Source organism: Leopardus geoffroyi, chromosome C1 (genome assembly GCF_018350155.1).
Source record: "Leopardus geoffroyi isolate Oge1 chromosome C1, O.geoffroyi_Oge1_pat1.0, whole genome shotgun sequence".
Classification (NCBI taxonomy): Eukaryota; Metazoa; Chordata; class Mammalia; order Carnivora; family Felidae; genus Leopardus; species Leopardus geoffroyi.
In genome coordinates, this window is record NC_059328.1 from 19,293,706 (window position 1) to 19,312,610 (window position 18,905).

The 18,905-nt window shown below is 59.0% G+C and overlaps 1 protein-coding gene and 1 long non-coding RNA gene across 4 annotated transcripts; one reads left to right on the plus strand and one right to left on the minus strand.

The window, feature by feature from the left end:
* Nucleotides 1-261: 261 nt before the first annotated feature.
* Nucleotides 262-1,467, minus strand: LOC123597386. The gene is made up of 2 exons (XR_006712105.1): nucleotides 818-1,467; nucleotides 262-723 (listed from the first exon to the last, which is right to left on the minus strand). It is a non-coding gene; the product is annotated as an uncharacterized LOC123597386 (long non-coding RNA).
* Nucleotides 1,468-1,945: 478 nt separating this feature from the next.
* On the plus strand, nucleotides 1,946-18,905 carry SELENON (selenoprotein N). 3 transcript variants are annotated; one of them, XM_045476125.1, is made up of 12 exons: nucleotides 1,946-2,146; nucleotides 2,916-3,033; nucleotides 6,618-6,748; nucleotides 9,705-9,917; nucleotides 10,091-10,302; nucleotides 10,875-11,012; nucleotides 12,633-12,714; nucleotides 13,104-13,292; nucleotides 13,611-13,716; nucleotides 14,971-15,083; nucleotides 15,177-15,278; nucleotides 16,569-18,905. In XM_045476125.1, exons 1-12 carry the CDS (start codon nucleotides 1,961-1,963, stop codon nucleotides 16,737-16,739), a joined length of 1,761 nt encoding a protein of 586 aa, XP_045332081.1. In that variant the 5' UTR covers nucleotides 1,946-1,960; the 3' UTR covers nucleotides 16,740-18,905. The 3 variants fall into 3 exon arrangements, with proteins under 3 accessions (XP_045332081.1, XP_045332082.1, XP_045332080.1); XM_045476126.1 differs by having other exon boundaries at nucleotides 10,178-10,302; XM_045476124.1 differs by having other exon boundaries at nucleotides 10,178-10,302; nucleotides 14,971-15,278.

Below are 18,905 nucleotides of genomic sequence, written 5' to 3' on the forward strand. Positions count from 1 at the left end.
ACAAGCCTCCTGGGAAGGGTGCCACCAGCAGGATGCCCAGTCCTGCTCCGTTGCCAAGGCCCAGAGCCTTCTTCCCAGGGCTGGGGCCCAAGATCGGTCCTTTTCCCAGAGGCTCACTGACCTAAGTCAAGTCTCGCACACCCGCCCCTCACCCCAGCGCCCTCCCAACCCCAGCAGCTCATCTCCCCAGCCCTGGGCCGCAGAGACCAGTGGGGTGTCTGTGTCTTTAACAAAAAGCAAGTGTAATAAATAAAAGTCATCTGGCAAAGAAAACTTCTCTCATTTATTTTCCAGGGGCCTTGGCTCATCAATCTTCCCTTCCTAACCTGCTTTGTGCTCTGTTAGTTTTGCTTCCTCATAGAGCAGAATTTGGTTTTCTAATAGCATCTGTCGTATGCAGGGTGTCCCCAAACATTAGCGGTAATGAGTTGGAAGTGGCACATTTGAAAGCCTTCAGAAGCCAACGGCAGATGTCAGGCTCTCGGTGGGTCCCCCCGGGCTCTGGGGCCAGAGTACTGGGCAAAAGCTGGGTCCACGGCCTACAAGTCTCGGTCCCTGCGAGTCATTCATGCAAAAGACATTGGGGTGCCAGCACGTGTCAGGTCCTGTGGGGGCTCCGGGAAGATGAGCCCCGCCCTCAGGGCACTGTCATAGCTGGTTATCCACGAAGGGCGGATGTGGCGGTAGAAGAAAGTCCCCATCCCCAGTCTGCTGGGCCGTCCCCTGCAAGGCAACCGGATAGGAGATCTGGACTCAGATAGACCTGGGTGCCTGAGCTCAGGCTCCTTAATTTAAAAACGAGGCAAACAATCCTCACCTCACTGGGTTGCCTGAGAACAACTAAGCATAAAACACCCAGCACCAAGTCCAGCACAGCGGTGCTCGGTACCTGTTAGATCACTCCAACATCTCAGACCTGACAGGTGCGTGTGCACTGGGGCTGGCAGTGATCTTCCAAGGTGGTGCTGCTGTTCTCCGCAGCCAGGGTTCTTGTCTAGAGGCTTCGGCAGTTTCTGCCCTCTCCTGGGAAAGAGACAGCCATCCGGGGGCTCCTGGAGACCTTGAAATGATGGAAGAGGGCCCCAGGGGAAAGAGGCTCCTGGAGACAGGAACCAAAAGCATTGACGGATCCAAAAGTGTTTTCTTCAAACTCCATCGGCCTCCATTCCCAGGGTCCTCCTCCAAGCATGCCAAGAGTTGTTCCCTAGAAAAATCACTCCTGTGGCCATGCCACCGTCCAGCAGAGGAGAGAGTAGCTGGCAAGTCACAGTCCGGCCTTGCCGGCGCCAAGAGGCCGCCAGCCCCACCAGCCCAGGTATTTCTTCCGCACCACAACCTGCAGGGAGGGTCTCTTCTGACTCGTCCTGACAGGTGAGGACATTCTAGCCCCAGCAGGTGAGGGTCTCAGGGCAGCACCGCCTGTGTGTGGCCTGGAAGTAGAGCCCCCTCCCCCCACCCCCGCAAACGTGCAGCGATGGCCTTCCAGCTGGACCATGCAGGGGATGGAATACGGCCTGGACTTCGTAGTGTTTTATTCTTTTCCATGACTGAGGACGTTTTAGAAAGCAGGCGGGATAAGGGGTACCCTCCTCCGGCCAACAGAAGGGGACGCGAGGCCTGGCGGCCCACGAGTGCCCTCCCCGGCGACCCCCCGCCCCGCCCCGCCGCCTCCCTGGCCTCCGCCGGGCGGGACGCCGAGGCCGCTTTCTCTGCGGGAGCCCAAGCGCAGGGAGGAGGTTCGGCGACGGCGGGGCCGGGCTGGCAGGCGGGTGGCGAGGAGTCCCGGCGCCCCTCCGCTGACTCGCTCGGCTCGCCGGGACGCTGCAGAGCCGGCACCCGGCGCGGGGCCCGCGCCCGCCCCCCACGGCCCCGCCCCTCCCCTCCCCTCCCCGCCCCGCCGCTGCCGCCCAGCCGCCGCCGCCGCCGCCGCCGTCGCGAGTCCGCCAGCCCCGCCGCCGCCATGGGCCGGGTCCGGCCGGGCGAGCGCGGGCCTCCCGGCCCCGGCCCCGGCCCCGCCGCTCCACCGCCCGCGCCCCGCCGCGCCCGCGCCCTGGCGCTGCTCGGGGCCCTGGTCGCCGCCGCCGCCGCCGTTGCCGCCGCCCGGGCCTATGCCCGCCACGCCGAGGCCCAGGCGGCCGCGCGGCAGGTCTGGCCCGCGGGGAAGGGCGCGCGCGGGGCTCACCGAAGGCCTGGGCTCGGGGGTCCGGGGGAGGGGGGCTCGGAGGGCGGGGGGAGCCTCGGAGGAGGCGAGGGGAGGGGCTCGGAGGGCGGGGCTCGGAGCGGGCGGCAGCGGCGGCGGCGGGGGGGGGGGTGGTGTCCGGGGTGCAGAGGGAGGTGTGGAGTGGGCGGGGGAGGGGATGGGGAGGCACGGGTTGGGGTTGGGGCAGGGTGAAAGGTCAGGACCGGTGGGCCGGGGACGGTGGCCTGAAAGGGAGGGAAAAGGGGTGGGGAGGGTGGGGTCGGGCAGACTTGGGCAGACTGCTGCGGGGAGGCGGGAGCATCGGCCCAGTGTGCGGCAGAGCCTGGGACAGACTGGAGGGGCTGTCCAGAGAGGTGACCTGGACAGAGGGAGCGAAGCTGTGACCTGGAGAGCCTGGTGGGGACCTGGGGAGTGCTGGGACAGTGCTGGGGGACAGGAGAGGACACTGGCGAAAGAGTATGAAATGGAGACGGGGCCAGATGGAAGACTAGGGCAGCCTTGGGGGGTAATGGATGGTGGATGAAGGAGCAGAGTGAAGCAGGGACCCGGCCGGGGACTGGGGCTCTGGGGTGGTGCAGAGGTGACATCTGAATGGGTGGACTGGAAGCGTCCTCAGAACTCAGGAAGGAGGTGGTGGGAGCTGCCCCCTCTGCCGCTTTGGGACCCCAGCTGGGTATTCACGTGGTGCTCAGCGGAGCCCCTTCCTCCCAAGCAGGAGTCAGCACTGAAGTCCCTGGGGACAGAAGGCCTCTTTCTCTTTTCCTCCTTGGACACAGACCGGGATTTGTACATCAGCCCGGAGGAGTTCAAGCCCATTGCTGAGAAGCTGACAGGTACCAGGAGAGGCTGGGGACTGGGGTGGGGAGCACCGAGGCATGGCCCTCAGCTTCTTGGCCACTGTGTTTGCTCTGAGCAGGAAGGCCACCTGGAGAGGGAGATGATGGGTCCTGACGGCCCTGGGATTCTCCCTGCCCTGACACTTTCTAGTTGGCGGTTTGGGCGAGCTCTTCTGGCACCGCCTGAGCCTGTTCTCAAGTGCAAATACTAGTTAAGGTTGCCTGACCCCTTCCAGACATGACTTGAAGCACTTCATCTGCGTTCTCTCTTTCATTTGCACGGTGTCCCGTGAGGTAGCCGCTGTCCTAATTCTCGCGTTTATAGTTGGGGAGACTGAGGCGCAGAGCCAGGATTAGAACCGGGGCCATCTGGCTCCAGGTCCCGCACCTGTTCACAGGTTTGAGGGTTAGAGACAGTACCTGCAGAGTATACAGTAGCTAGCTTTCAATAGGAGTTCTCACTAGTATTACTCAGTATTAAACTCTGCTTAGGTGCTGTCAGATTCCTAGCCCGTTCTAGCAATCTATTTTTACCTAATTGTAATCAGTTATTATTATTATTTTTTTTTATAAAGATGAGGGCCTGAATCATTCTAATGAATTGGTAAATGCCTCTCATTGTCTTACCCTTGCCCCAACCGCTGTGTCCATTTCTCTCCCATTTCTTGAACTTGGGATCTTGTTATCCAAATTGGTGGGTGTAAGTTGGTCAGTAGATGGCAAAGGCAAGGGAGAGATGCCGGCCGCTCTCGGGCGAGTAAGCACCAAGCACGTGATGGGCTTTCCGTGTCTCAGGCTGGGTCAGGGAGGTTGGCCACTTGCCGGCCCAGTGACCACAGTCCCCGCCAGAGGAGGAGGGTCAGTTGAAAAGTGTGAATTTGCTGGAGCAGACGTGTTTCAGTGTCTCTCAGTGACATTCAGCTCTGTCGTGAAAGCAGATGGTCAGGTAAACGGGTCAGCCTCGTGCGGATTTGCTTTGACCTTTTCTATCTGCAGACACTTCCCTGAGCATCCACACAGCCTCCTCCTTGTCCTTTTTTATGGACAGCGAGAGTGGGTTCCCTCATAATGACAAGCTCTCTGGGCTTGAGGGCACTTTTAATTTTTTTCGCATTTATTTATTTTTGAGAGACAGAGACAGCGTGAGCAGGGGAGGGGTAGAGAGAGAAGGAGACAGAATCCAAAGCAGGCTCCAGGCTCTGAGCAGGCTGTCAGCACAGAACCCGACACGGGGCTTGAACCCATGAACCTGAGCTGAAGTCGGATGCTCAACTGACTGAGCCACCCAGGAGCCCCCCCGCTTTTTTTTTTTTTCTCATAAATCTTTTTCTCCATCAGGGGAAAATAATCCCTCTCTCCATTACCTCGTAGGCCACTACGAGGGCAAAACTGAACCAAGTTTCAGGAAAACAAAAACTAAAATAATTCAAAGCCAAAAATATCAAATCTATGCAGGAAACAGAAACAGGCTGTCTAGTTGGTACAGTTATGAGTGTGTTTAATTTTCTTTATATCTTAAAGGTTTTACGAATTGTCTGTATTGAGTCACTTGTAAGGAAATAAAACTTTTTATGAAAAAAAGCAGAAGGCCATAAGATACTGGACACTGTTATTAATAATTATCTCTGATAACAGTAAAAGAATTGAAAAAACCAGGCAGGCCTAATAAGCTTACACATTCCTATTGTTCCCGTCCTCCAAGGTTTCCTGATTGCTCTTTGGAAAGTTTTGCTGCAATGGCTTACAAATGCAGAAATAACAATGGTTCTTTAGAACAGGGGTTTGCATCAGGAGCTGCTGGGGAGTGCTGATTAAAAGGGCAGCTTCCTAGGGGCGCCTGGGTGGCTCAGTCGGTTAAGCGTCTGACTTCGGCTCAGGCCATGATCTCGTGGCTCGTGAGTTCGAGCCCCGCGCAGCTCAGAGCCTGGAGCCTGCTTCGGATTCTGTGTCTCTGCCCCTCCCATGCTCAAGCTCTGTCCCTCTCTGTCTCTGGATAATAAATAAATGTTAAAAAAATTAAAAAAAAAAAGGGGGGGGCAGCTTCCTCATTCTAGCCCCTTAGGATTCTGGCTCAGTAGGTTTGAGGAGGATACGGGGCATCTGTAGTTTAAAAAGGCATCCTGAGTGATTCTGATGATTCCTGGTTAAGAACTGCTCCGCATGCACCCAGTTGGTCTGTCAGTAGGTTCATCAGCAGATGCCAAGCATCATCTCTGTACCACGAACCTGCCCGGGGACAGCAGCCATGACAAGACCTTCCACTCACTGTCTTTTTCCTTAGAGGTGTCCAGGGCCCCTCCCTCCTGTTAGTCACCCCTTCTGAAATAGGCTTCATTTCTCCCTAAACCTCCATCATGACTTCGTCCACACTTGAAGAGCTTGGACTTGGCTTGCCTCGGGCAGGAAAAGATCTAAGAGATCAAGTTCAGCCACTGCCACTGCAGCCCCTCCTTTTACGGACGGGGAAACAAGGCCACCCAGGAAACCAGGGAGAAGCAAGCATTCTCTCTTCCAAACTGGCATTCTTGAGGGCGTTGTGGCCGCAGAGCTTATGACACCAAAGACAGTGTCAAAGGTGGTTTGTTTCTCACTTTCATTCCTTGTTCTGATCGAGTCTCTGACAAGCGTTCGTTTCCTCACGAGGCCCCCATGCAGGGCAGCACGGTGTCGATTCCCCATGTGGGAAAACCAGAGGGGCTGAGGGATTTGCCCCAGATCACCCAGGAGATGGAACCGACCTCAGCCTAGGGCCCGCGTGCTCTCTTCTCCAAGCCCCAGACAGTAGCTTCTCTTTGGTGCTAGGATCCCGGCTGCCAGGAGAGGCAGCTGCCTGCCCAGATGTTGCCTTTGGTGGGCCCAACACCAAGTTCATCTCGGACTCAGTTTGCAGAACAAGGGAGGGGGGACGAGAGTGGCCTTTCTGCAGCCAGCTTGGCCTGGTAGAGCACGGGATGGAGTCAGAAGAATTTGGTTTGAGCTCTAGCTCCGTGGCAACCCGACCCTGAAACCTCTGGTAGGAGTAATATAGGTCAAGTTTATTATGGGTTCACTCTGTACCAAACCTGGTGCTACTGCTACATGAATTCTCTCATCCCGTCCTCATAACAAGCCACTGGCCAGACATCATACGGCTGCTAAGGGGCGGGATTCGAACCCACCTCACCTGGTGCCTGAGCCTTTAAGGAAACTGAGTCTTTGAGATCACAATGCCCTCAGAAGAGGGTCATGGTTGATTGTGGGTTTAGAGTAAAACAAGTCTGGGTTTGAATCCTGACTCCTCCCACTACCTAGCTGTGTGACCTTTGGGAAGTGACTTCACCTCTCTGAACCTCTGCTTTCTCATGTGTGAGATAGAGTTGGCAATGATGGTATTCTCTGCTTCTCAGAGCTCCAGGGAAACAAAAATGTGATACTTACTTGTCGTTACTTCGGTCCGTTAACTGTTACTCCAGCTCCAAGCCTGGCTGTCTCACTCACCTGCTACTCACCTGTCTCTTACGGCTTCCCCTTCCCGAGAAGAGAGGCCCTGAAGCCTGAGAGCAGGGCCCCTCTCCGGGGACCTCACTGACCGTGTCTCATAGGCTCAGCTCCTGCTGCCAGCTATGAGGAGGAGCTGCCCCTTGACCCCAGCGAGGAGACGCTCACCATAGAAGCCCGATTCCAGCCTCTGATCCCGGAGTCCATGACCAAGAGCAAAGATGGGTTCCTGGGGGTGAGTCTGGGGGGGGGGGGCAGTGGAGGCTGCTCACAGGTGGGACCACAGATACAGAATCATCTGTGCACACGCACCTTCACCTCCTGAGAATCGGTCTGTGCCCTGCTTTTCTTTCCTTCTTTCCTTTCCTTTTTCTTTTTTAAATTTGTCTTTATTTTTTAGAGAGCGACAGAGAGAGAGAGCACGCAAGTGGGGGAGAGGGGCAGAGGGAGAGAGAGAGAGAGAGAGAGAGAGAGAGAGAATCTTGAGCAGGCTCCACACTCAGAGCCCCATACCGGGCTCGATCTCACCACCCTGGGATCATGACCGGAGTTGAAACCAAGAGTTGGACGCTCAACCGGCTGAGCCACCCGGGCACCCCCTTTCCTTCCTTCCTTTATTAACTGCCCTCTGTGCCCCCAGTGTGCCAGGCCCTGGGGGGTCCACAAGTGGGTGTGGTGCTGACCCTGTTGTCTAGGACACAGTCTGGTGCAGGAGGGATAAGCATGAGCCCCTGACCCAGATGGGATCTGGGCTGGCTTCCTGGAGGAAGAATCTGATAGAGACTGCAGGAGAAGGGGGCTCAGCCAGGGGAGGCAGGGGGAGAAGGGCCTGGGCAGAGGAAGCAGCAAGAGCACTGGAGACTGTGGAGGCAGGCGCCTCACGAAGGCTCGTTACTTTCTGTAACTCGGTCTTTCCCAAGGCTGTGCGTTTCTCAAGGGCAAGGGCTGTGACCTGAACCTGTATGCATCCTCAGGCCCCTAGCCCCATGCCTGGCACCTGACAGCCACTCTGCTGAACTCTGCTGAACCAGACCTGAGGTTCTGTCCCTGGCAGGGGGTCATAGGGTGGGGAGGGCACCTGACAAATGCTCTCCTGAGCAACCCCGCCCCGACCTGAGGCCTCACGGCCAAGGTCTCAAGCCCACCATGGCACTGGGGCATCCCCACACCCTGCCGGCCTTCCCAGACCTCCCCCCACCGGCTTGCTCTGTTCCAGCCGCTCCAGATGTCGAGGCTTTGTTCCAGCTGTGAGCCTTCTCGTATGCTGTTCCCTCTGCCAGGAGAGGCTTTTCCTCTTTGCCCAGCCCACACCTACTCAGCCTTTCTCCTGAAATGCCACTTCAGCATGAACAAAGGTCTGAAGGCAGAAAGTGCCAGGCCAGTCACCTGAGGACAGGGAGCTGGTGCAGCTGGACCCAGAGCACAGGGGACACATGCAAGGGCATCCTGGTCAGTGGGGCTAGAAAAGAAGTCACCAGACTACGGAGGGCCTTGGTTGCCTGACTTTGGCCTTCATTCTGTAGCAGCAAGTTACCACAGCAGACTTGGAAATGGGAAGGTTCCCTCATCAGATGCTCGGCAGGCCGGCAGCTGGGGAAAAATAGGAGACGAGAAGACCAGTTCTCGGGAAGGAAGAGGAGGTGGGGGTGGGGAAGCAGTGATGATCGAGAGGAAGGAAAGTGGGGGTTGGGGCTGGAGGGGTGGCTCAGGCTTCTGGCTGGTGACCAAGTACAGGGTGGGCCCTTGGCCCCATGGGACCCAGAGCAGGGAGTGGGTCTGGTGGGGAGGGCATGAGGTCAGTCTGGACGCACTGAAGTCATGGTGCCTGGGGACATCCAGGGGGACAGTCCAATAAGTGGTTGCAAACACAGGTTTGACCTTCTGCAGAAGATCTGGGTGGGCAAGGTTGGCAGTGATAGTTGGTTGAAGCTGTCCGAGCAGATCAGTCCCCGGCAGAGCAGTGAGGATGGGGTGGGACTGGCAGGGTGCCTGGGCACAGCTGCTCTTATAGGAAAGATGGGTCAGGAGCAGTGCCCCACAGAGCGCAGCCCCCCCCCCCTTGGTGGACAGCTCCCCCTGCAGGGGTGGCCAGCCCGTGGGCAGGACCCAGCAGCAGGCAGCTCAGCCTGGCCCTGCACAGCGGGCCCTGCTTGGAGAACCTGCCTGCTCGGTCCTCTTGGGGATAGCTCTGAGAACCCCCCTCCTCCCTCCTCGTGATGAGCCTGGCCCCCCACCACTACAGAGGCGCGGAAGGGAGAGGGAGCCTGCTACTGTTGAAGACCTGGCAGCTCCCTGGTGGCCAAGTGCCACCCCCGGCCCCCCACAAGGTGCCAGGCACTTGCTGTCCTGGTGGCCACCACCTCCATGCGACTCCTGCCTGGAGCGCAGAGGGCAGGGAGGGGCTACAGAAGGTGGAAGCTGCAGGTGTTATTGGAGGATGCCTTCCAGATCCTGCCTCAGTGTTCTAGATGTGCAGATAGTCAGGCCTGCACAGTCTGACCCTCGTCCCATCCTGCACAGCAGCTCACCAGACGGAGAGGGCACCTTACCGAAGTGACAGGAGGTGGCTGAGGGACCCCAGGCATGCCAGGTGCCCAGCCACCGGGGTGCTGGCCACAGGGGAAGTGGGCACTCCCTGGGGATTGCCTTCCTGCCCCTTCTCTGTGGTCACATCCTGCTCTTTGCCCCAGAGATTTCCCCCAAAGTGGTCACCACCTTTCTCCTCAGACCTCCCCCCAAACCCTCTGCCCCCTCGGCAGGACATTATCCTGGGGAGGAGACTTGATGAGAAGAAGGGGAGGGAGAAGGCAAGGCTGGCAGAAGGCATGGCAAGCAGGGGCAGTTGGGGTCACCAGCTGGTGCAAAGGAGGGAAGCAGGACCATGTGCCAGTGAGGCCTGGGACCGGGGCCGTGTGACTGGGCTTAACCAGGGAGAGAAGAGGCAGGCAGAACCCCTGCACAGAGCACCCCCACCCCCCACCCCTGTACTAGCCCCGGGTGGCCCTGCTTGCCTGGGGCCTGGGCTAGGCCTGAGCAGGCCATGGGGGTGCCGCTTCCTGGGCTGGGGGCTGGTGGAGGATGGTGGGGTGAGGTGAGCCTCGGCTCCAGGGAGACCTCCACCCACTCATGGAATGGGGACCCCCACATCGTGGTTCTCAGCGCCCCAGGGCTTCTGCTTTCCGCTGCCCCAGGTCTCCCGCCTGGCCCTGTCCGGCCTCCGCAACTGGACGACTGCGGCCTTGCCGAGCGCGGTGTTTGCTGCCCGACACTTCCGGCCTTTCCTTCCTCCTCGGGGCCAAGTGGAGCTGGGGGAGCCGTGGTGGATCATCCCCAGTGAGCTGAGCGTCTTCACCGGCTATTTATCCAACAACCGCTTCTACCCACCACCGCCCAAGGGCAAAGAGGTGAGGGTTGCCTGTAGTGACCCTGGGGCCCTCCACCCAGCCCACCCCTGCCCCCGTCCCCGCCCAGCCACGGCCCCCTCTGCACCTGCTCTCCACCTGCTGCACACCTGGACCCCCAGTGCCAGGACCACCCCGCCTTCTCTCCTGCCTCCCCCTCCTCACCCCCACCCCAGGCCCAGGCCTGCAGGTCCAGAGCGGAAACTCACCTAGGGGATCAGGACCCAACAAGCCGGCACGGGTCTCCACTGCCCTCCCCTCAGGTCATCATCCACCGGCTCCTGAGCATGTTCCACCCTCGGCCCTTCGTGAAAACCCGCTTTGCCCCTCAGGGGGCTGTCGCCTGCCTGACCGCCATCAGCGACTTCTACTACACCGTCATGTTCCGGTGTGTAGTCCTCAGAGACCCCTCCTGGTCTCTCTGCCCGGCTGGGGACCCGGGGGAAGCACGGAAGGGCACAGCGCCGCGAGGGCAGGGCCTGCCTGGTGGCCCCCAGTGCCACCGCGTACCACCTTCTGGTCTTGGGCGAGCGGTGTTGGCTCTCTGGGCCTCGGTTTCTTCATCTGTGGCTGGGGGTGGTGGTGACTTCCTCCTAGGAACAAGGGGAAAGCGTGGTGCTTGCGTAGCATGAAGCCGGTGGCTGTGATTGTCGCCCGCCCAGAGGGGAGTGTCGAAGAGCTGTGACACCGGGTCACACCCCTGCAGAAGCTGTGAGGGCTCAGAGGACAGTTGGTCACACGTGGCCTCCAGTGAAGGCGGTGTGTGAACCGGGCCCTGAGGACAGGCAGTGCTTCTAGGGCCTCGGGGCTTCTCCCTCCCCAGCCCTGTTCTCCACACAAGAATCTGGCCAAGGGTTCCCCAGCTTTGGCAAAAGAGCCACAGTGTGGTGGCGGTGGGGGTGGGGGGGAGGGCTCCAGCTCAGCAGGGGGCTGGTCCCAGCCAGGCTCCTCTCCCCCCAGGATCCATGCCGAGTTCCAGCTCAGCGAGCCACCTGACTTCCCTTTCTGGTTCTCGCCGGGCCAGTTCACTGGCCACATCATCCTCTCCAAAGATGCCACCCATGTCCGAGACTTCCGGCTCTTCGTGCCCAACCACAGGTGGGAGCCTGGGCCCCGGGCCAGCCCTGCACCCCACCACAGTTTGCCCCGCTCCCCCCACCCAGCTCCAGGAGCTCAGGTGCAGGGGCCCCGAGGCCCCCTCAGTCGCTGCCCCTCCTTCACTCCCCAGAGCCACTTCTCTTGGGGGAGGCCTGGAGCTGACCCAGGAGGAGGCAACTTGAGGTGAGCTGAGGTGGGTCATTCCATCACCTGGCAACCATGGCCCAGTTGGCCCGGACTGCCAACTCTGTGCCTGGGACCCAGGGCAGCAGCCAACAGACCCTCCCCAAAGCTGGAGCCCAGTGCCCTCATACTGCTCACAGACCTCCAACAGACCTGTAACCACAGCTTGCTCATGTCCCCCTTGGGGAGGGCTGGCAGGTGGGCAGGGATCTGCCTGGTCAGGGTCCAGGAAGCCTTCCCAGGGGAAGAGACATCTAAGCAGAGACCTGGGGGGTTAGGAGGGTTTAGCCAGGCAGAGGGAGCAGCACGTGTAAAGGCCCGGGGGCAGGCCCTCCACCACCTGTACTTGCTACCTCAGGCCCTGGGGGGTAGAGGGCAGGGGGCTTCTGGGAGAATTCCATGCCAGCTTTCCTGTGTGCCCAACCTGCTCAGGATCAGCCTCTTGTCAAGAGCATGGGACCCAGAGGGCCTGGCTTCAAGTCTTTCCAGATTCCTCCCTGACAGCAAGAGGCTGCTTAGTAGTTCTGAGTGACCCAGGACAGGGACAAGACCTTGGCTGGGAGGCCCATAGTAAGTCTCCACCCTGGCACCAGTGGGTTGCATGGCTGTGGGCAAGGCCCCGACCCTCTCTGGGCCTCAGTTTCCTCATCTGCTAAATGAAGGGATAGCTCCAGGGCAAGAGTGATAATTGGGATAGCCTGGGAACAGAAAGTTGTCCCCAGGAGCCAGAGTGGTTTTGTCTCCTTCCCCTCAGCTGTAGAGGCTCAGCCCAGGGCACACCTACCTCCCCACCCCACTCCCGGCCCCCCAGAGTTGGAGGTGGGGGTCCCGGATTGGATGAAACAGGGCAGGGGCAAACGACCAGCCCCAGGATCTCCTGAACCTGTGTCTCAGGAGCTGGCCACAGGGCTGGCTGCCCACCTCCTCCAGCCAGCTCCCCCAGCCCAAGGTGGGTAGTTGTCGGTGCTGGGCTGCCCTCGTGTGGCAGATCTGCAGATGGCTTGTGGTGGGGCCAGACTTCCTGTGGGAGAGGGCACGCAGGGGAGGCCAGCTCCTGGAGGCCGGTGCCAGGGTTTCGCCCCTGCCCCTCTCTGTGTCCTAGGGGAGGCACTGATGATCTTTCTACCTCAGAGTCTTGAGCAGCACTGGAGACATGACCTGGAGATGTGAAAGCCCTTTGTGAACTATAAGGGGCAGAGCCAGTGGAGTGTTGTGTGGTTGCAGTGCCTTAGGCAGAGGCAGCCCAGGGACAGAAAAGGGCCCAGCCTCGGCTGTCAAAACCCCAGTGGCCCCGAGACCACTTGGGTTCACCTTGCCGGGCCTCAGTGTCCTCATCTGTAACACAGGGAGAGTTGTGTACTTCAAAGTCTGACATACGGTTAATGGGCCTTGGTGGTGGGGGTATTCGACCCTGGCCACCCTCTCACCTGTCCCCAGGTCTCTGAATGTGGACATGGAGTGGCTGTATGGGGCCAGTGAGAACAGCAATATGGAGGTGGACATTGGCTATATCCCCCAGGTGAGCACACAAGTGGTCCCGACCCAGGTAAGGAGACAGGATTCAGCTGCAGGGCTAGGTGTCTCAGGCGGTCCAGGGTGAAGGAGAGAGCCCCTGGCAGGCCGAGGCCAACTGTCCCCGAAGCGGGATTCTGGGAAACCACCAGACCCTGCACAGAAAACCCACCAGCTGTCTTCGGCCCCCAGGTGGCTTCACATAGTAGAAGGAGCCCCTGATGGACACTGGCTCTGTCCCAGACTCACTGCAGCCTTGACCAGGCCCTGCCCTTCCCAGAGCCTCAGTTTCTCCACCTTTGCAATGAGTGGGATATCTTTGGGGGTCTCTTAAGGATTCTTGCCCATCTCTGAGACACCCTCACTGATGTCAACCCCCACTGACCTCTGGGCCAGATGGAACTGGAGGCCGTGGGCCCGTCGGTGCCTTCTGTGATCCTGGATGAGGATGGCAACATGATCGACAGCCGCCCACCCTCAGGGGAGCCCCTCCAGTTTGTCTTTGAGGAGATCCAGTGGCAGCAGGAGCTGAGCTGGGAGGAGGCTGCCCGGCGCCTAGAAGTGGCCATGTACCCCTTCAAGAAGGTGTGCAGGAGTGAGGGCAAGGGGCGGGCTCTATGCGGCCAGGGCTGGGGGAGCAGCAGGTGGGTGCTAGTCTCCAGGCTGGGTACAAGGCCTGCTGCTGAGGCCACCTCCCTGCAGGGCCTGGCCAGGGGCTTCTCTTTCCTCTCTTTGGCCATTCAGAACTTGGAGGAGGCATTCCCGTGGCTCAACAATACCCTTTCTCACACACACACTCACACACACACACACACACACACACACACACACACACTACACAGAGCTCCTGAACAGGACCCTAGCCTCACACAGTAGCTTCTCTCTGTCTCCACTTGGCCCCAGGTCGCCTATCTGCCATTCACCGAGGCCTTCGACCAAGCCAAGGCCAAGAACAAGCTGGTGCACTCAATTCTGCTGTGGGGGGCCCTGGATGACCAGTCCTGCTGAGGTGAGGGAGACCCTGCCAGTCTGGGGGAGATATCATACCTCATGGGGTACAGGTGGCTCTGAGACCAGCAGGACTGTCCTGTTGGAACATAACGGGGCAGGGGGCGGGGGAGACTTGGGGACTACACAGTAAGCAGGGGCGTGGGAGAAGGGGTTGTGTGCCGAGCTCAGAAGAAGCTGCTGTTCGCAGTGAAAGGGGCCCAGCTCGGTCATTTTCAGTGTGGAGACCTTGGCCAAATGACTTCCCCTCCTTTTTTTTTTTCCAATGAAAGGGAAACTTTATTGAGGCCCCAGGGCCTTGCGGCTCTGGCAGGAGGCCGCCCTGCTGGCAAAGGAAGAGCCGTTGGAGAGGCCTTATTTGATCTTCTTCACCGTCAGGTTCACGTTATGGTCTGAGACTCCCCTCCTTAAGCCTTCGCTTTCTCCACAGTGAAGGAGGGGTAACATACTGACTCCCAGAGTTGTGAAGATGGATGTAAAAGTGCCTGGGCTCTGTGAAGTGTTGCACACAAGCGAGAGAGAAAAATAGTGCCAGAGGCTGGCCAGGCATTCACTTATTCAGAAGATTCACCCAAGGCCTACTAGACACAAAGATTCTGGGTGTCCGACAATGGGCCCAAAGATGAGTAAAACGGTGCCCCTGCCCTCATTCAGTCAATCGACAAACCTCCTGGGCACCTCCTGCACCAAGGCGTTGGCCTGGTGCTGAGAGTCTTCTAATAAGGAAGTCAGAAGTGGTCCCTGTCCTTGGGGAGCACGGTGTGTGCAGAAGGCAGACGTTGAGTGAATAAGTTCAAGCGTGGGGTGGGGAGCATCACCCAGGGGAAGATCCAGAGTGTGACGGGGGGCTCAGGGAAGGCTTCTTAGAGATCGTGGTTTTAAGCTGAGACCTGAAGGATGAGTAGGAATTTATCAAGTGACAGGAGGAAAAAGTGTTTTAGGTACAACAATCCGTGCAAAGGCCCTGGGCCACAGAGTTTAAGTGGATTTAAGAAGCTGCCACTGTCTGCAAGTCCCTGGCTGAACCCCCCCCCCCCACCCCCGCCACAGATCTCCGCCCAGGATGCCAGTATATTATTGACTGCAATGGCAGCTACCCAGTATTCGGCACCTACTCTGTGGCAGGCTCTTTGAATCTGTTATCTCACCAGCGTGCACAGACCATTCTACAGCCCACGAGGTTTATTACCCAGAGAAAAGCTAGTAGGACATGGGAGCGGGCCTCACTCATCTCGCCATGCTGTTCCCTGAACAGGTTCAGGGCGGACTCTCCGGGAGACTGTCCTGGAAAGTTCGCCCATCCTCGCCCTCCTTAATGAGAGCTTCATCAGCACTTGGTCCCTGGTGAGGGAGTTGGAAGACATGCAGGTGAGTGGCAGGCGGACGGGAACAGCCCCGTGGGAGGCCCTGGGAGAGTGCTGGAGACTGAGGCATCAGGAGCGCGCCCAACTGTCCCCACAGAACAACCAGGAGAACCCGTCCCACAAGAAGCTCGCAGACTTGCACCTGGAGAAGTATAGCTTCCCCGTGGAGATGATGATCTGCCTGCCCAATGGCACCGTGGTAGGCAGCCCCCAGTACCTGCACCCAGCCCGGGCCAGGCGCCGCGGGGCGGAGGAAGCAGAAAGCAAGGGCACGGACTTACAGATCGCCTCAGGCTTCAGGGCTGGCTCCACTACTTCCTGCTGGTCTCCCAGCAGCCTGAGCCTCACTTGTCCCCATCTGTAAAGTGGGAACTGTCCTGCCCGCCCTGCCTGCCCCACCAGGTGCTGGGACCCTCCCGTGAGAAGGAGGACCTCAGTAGCACTTTGGGGATGGGGCAGCCGTGAGCACGGGCCGGCGGCAGAGTGGACGGGAAGGGCAAGCTCACCCTGGACCGTTGTGGCCAGCTCTGGGATGGAAGGAGGAAGCAGGGGCCAGGCCTTGTGACAAGCAGAGAGGACCAGGGGGCCCCAGGCCGAGCCAAGCTGCAAGACCCTACCTCTCCTCAGGGGTCCCTGCGAGCACTCACACACTCGACACTCTCATCAGGGTCTCAAACGGCTTTGGGAGATGGACAGTCACGAGTGCCCATTTTGCAAACATGGACACTAAGGCTCAAAAAGGTGCAGAGACTTGGCGAAAGTTGCACGGTTAAGAGATGCAGCTGGTTTTGAAACCAGGCCTGCCTGTGAGCCTCAGAATCTCCTGCCCCTTACCCTTTGAGTCCTGAGGGATGGTTAGTGTGGGACTGCGGGCCGTGGGAGGGTGGCCAGCTTCCCCAGGCTTGCAGGCCGGGGAGCAGTGGGGGAGCCAGAGCCGAGGCCTGCCTGGAAGAGGGCCACCGCTCAGCCCAGCAGAGCCTGGCCGTGGCAGGGGCCTGGCCTCACAGAGCTGGGCAGACAAAACTTGGCCTGGGGACCGTGCTCTCCTGCTTGCTTGACCTTGTGTTTCTTGGCTCCTGTACTGGGCACCTGCCCTTAAGGAGCTGACTAGCCAGTGTGAGAGGCAGAGGGAGAAGCAGGCACACAGAGTGGGTCGGCATTTTGGCCCAAGGGAGTGTGGGGTTCATGGGTCACAGGAACGGGGGGCGGGGGGAAGAGGGGCCATGGGGGGTGGGGGCGAGGAAAAGGCGGAGAGGCAGGAGGTCCCCGCCCGGCAGGTGGGGTGTGGGAGAGGTCTGCCGGCAGAGGGCCCTGTGTGCGCAGAGGTGGGCAAGGGGAACAGCCTCTGGTTGGCGTCTGCCCTGCGTGTTTGCCATCTGCCTCGGAGCGAGGACAGTCAAGGCCTGAGCATCCCCTTTTCCTAAGAGAGCGGGAGCAGACAGGGAGCAAGAGGGGCCCCCTCGCTCTCCTCACCCAGACCCTCTCCCAGGTCCACCACATCAATGCCAACTACTTCTTGGACATCACCTCCATGAAGCCTGAGGATATTGAGAACAACGTCTTCAGCTTCTCGTCCACCTTTGAAGACCCGTCCACGGCCACCTACATGCAGTTCCTGAAGGAAGGCCTTCGGCGCGGCCTGCCCCTCCTCCAGCCCTAGTGTGGCCTCAGACCATGAGAGGCCAGGCTGGACGGGGTGGGGGGGAGCTGAGGTGAAGGCCTCCAACACTGAAGACAGGCCCCTCGGGCTCAGAGCCAGTGGTCCTGGCACATTTCAAACTTCGGGCACCCCCACCCCGCCACTCCCAGGCTGCCTGTGCGGTCGGAGGTCAGTGAAGGGTCAGACAAGGGGGTGCCTGGGGTGACCGGACGGATGAACCTCTGACTCCAGCTGCCACCATTAGCCCTTTACCACCCACATGGTTCCAGAAGCTGCTCAGGACACCAGAAACGGGACCTCAGGTCATCTCCCTGGACCTCACCCACTCAGGCACAAAGCCCAGGTCCTTGTGGGGTGAAGATCCGGGAGGCGTGGTGCCAGGAAGACAGGGCGCCCCTCTCTCCTTACATTCACTGCCCCCCTCCCCCGAAAGAAACATTAAGAAGGCCCGGACTGGGGGCTGGGGAGAGGTTGCCAGGGAAGCACTCTTGTTTGTCTGGAGCCTTCTTCCTGGCTGCCCTCCTATGCCTGGTGTCCCCAGGGGAGTCAGTTTTAGCTGGAGACAGCCTTCTGGAGGCTCAGGGAAAAACCCTCCAGAAGAAGTCACTGTACCCCAGACCTCAGCTCTCCAGACCACTCAATCCAACCTAATGATAGGACCCCAACCCCTGATTTGGGACTTGCTGGAAGCCAGCTGTCTGGGGAGGTTCACTGTGAAGTAGGCTTCTGCTCTTAGCAAGGGAGTCCACTGAGGAGTTTCCGAGGCCCAGGGCCAAGGCACCCCCACCTCCTACCCAGCAAGGGTCACAGTAGGACTACTGGAGCCAGCCCCCTGCCCCTCAGGCCCCAGCTCCACAGAAGTGTAGCTCAGCCAAAGAACACAGCCTCCCCCAGAGCTGTCAGGGCAGCCCAGACCCGCGTGCCCCCCACCGAATGGCCGTTGGCCTTGCTTGGCCTCTCTTAAGGCCTTGGTCTATGTCCCAAGCCACTGACTACAGCCAGTCTTTTTTATACCTGCAGAAAAGTGTTTTTACGTGAAGTTTCTCACAGTTTGTAGATATTTTTGATAACCCCGACACTGAGGAAAAAGAAGGGGCGGTGTCTTCCCCCAGCAGCAGCCCCATGATGGCTGGATCTGAAATCCTAGATGGGCCCAGCTTGATGTCTTTGCAGCTGCACCTATGGGAAGAAGTATTCCTCTCTTCCTTTTCTTCCAGCTTTTTAAAAAAGAAAGTCACTGTACCCCCAACCCTATCCTTGTCCTCCACTCAGGCCCATGAGGGTCCCTAGGCTTTCATTAAAGCCTTGGAGCCAAACCTCCCCAAACCCTGCCCCACAGGGGCTCACTCTTAAGCCTGGAAGAGGAAGGCAGACACTTGCTCGGACCACTCCCGGGCCTCCCATATGCTGAGTACCCCTGCCTGCCATTGAAGTATCCATACCGAGCCTTCTCTCTCGGGCACTCTGTTAACTTTACTTCTATTTTCTCATTTAATCCTCACAACCTGTGAGGAGATATTAATCGATCCCATTTTGCAGATGAAGAAACTGAGTCTCAGGGAAGTGAAGTGACTTGCCCAAGGTCACTGAGTGGTAGAGTTGAGATTCAGCCTGTGTCTTGATTTTGGTGTTTTCGTTTTGCACTGCACCCCCACCTCTCTCCCCTGCCCATTTTCACTGAGGCGAAAAGGTTCAAACCAAAATGTCTCAGCCCCCTCTGATCTCCAGACAAAATGAGGCATGAGCCAGCAAGCTCAGCCAAGTTCTTTGTGTCCTTTCTGGGAGGCAGTGCTTCCATGCCCCTTAAAGGGAGGGAGGGCACCGAAGTCTGTCTCCGTGCTTCCCGGGGTGGGTGGTAGTAGCCAGTCCCATGAGCCACCCAGTGTCAGCAGAGACTCGACCTCCCTACCCCACCTGGCAGGCTCTTCCCCTCCATGATGGTCCGGGAGGCCCACCCCACGCTGAGCAATCCTTGTCCCTTGTAAGGCGCTGGTTGCTTGGGCTTTCTGATCTTCATCTCATGCCTTTTCCTGACCGCCCGCCCCCCCCCCCCCGCCAACTGTGCCTTGAAGCTCATGGTGGGGGAGAGCCCCAGCTGCCCTCTTGTCACCCCTCTGCCACTTCTCTCCCCTGTCCACATGTCTTATAATAAAATTGGAGAGACTA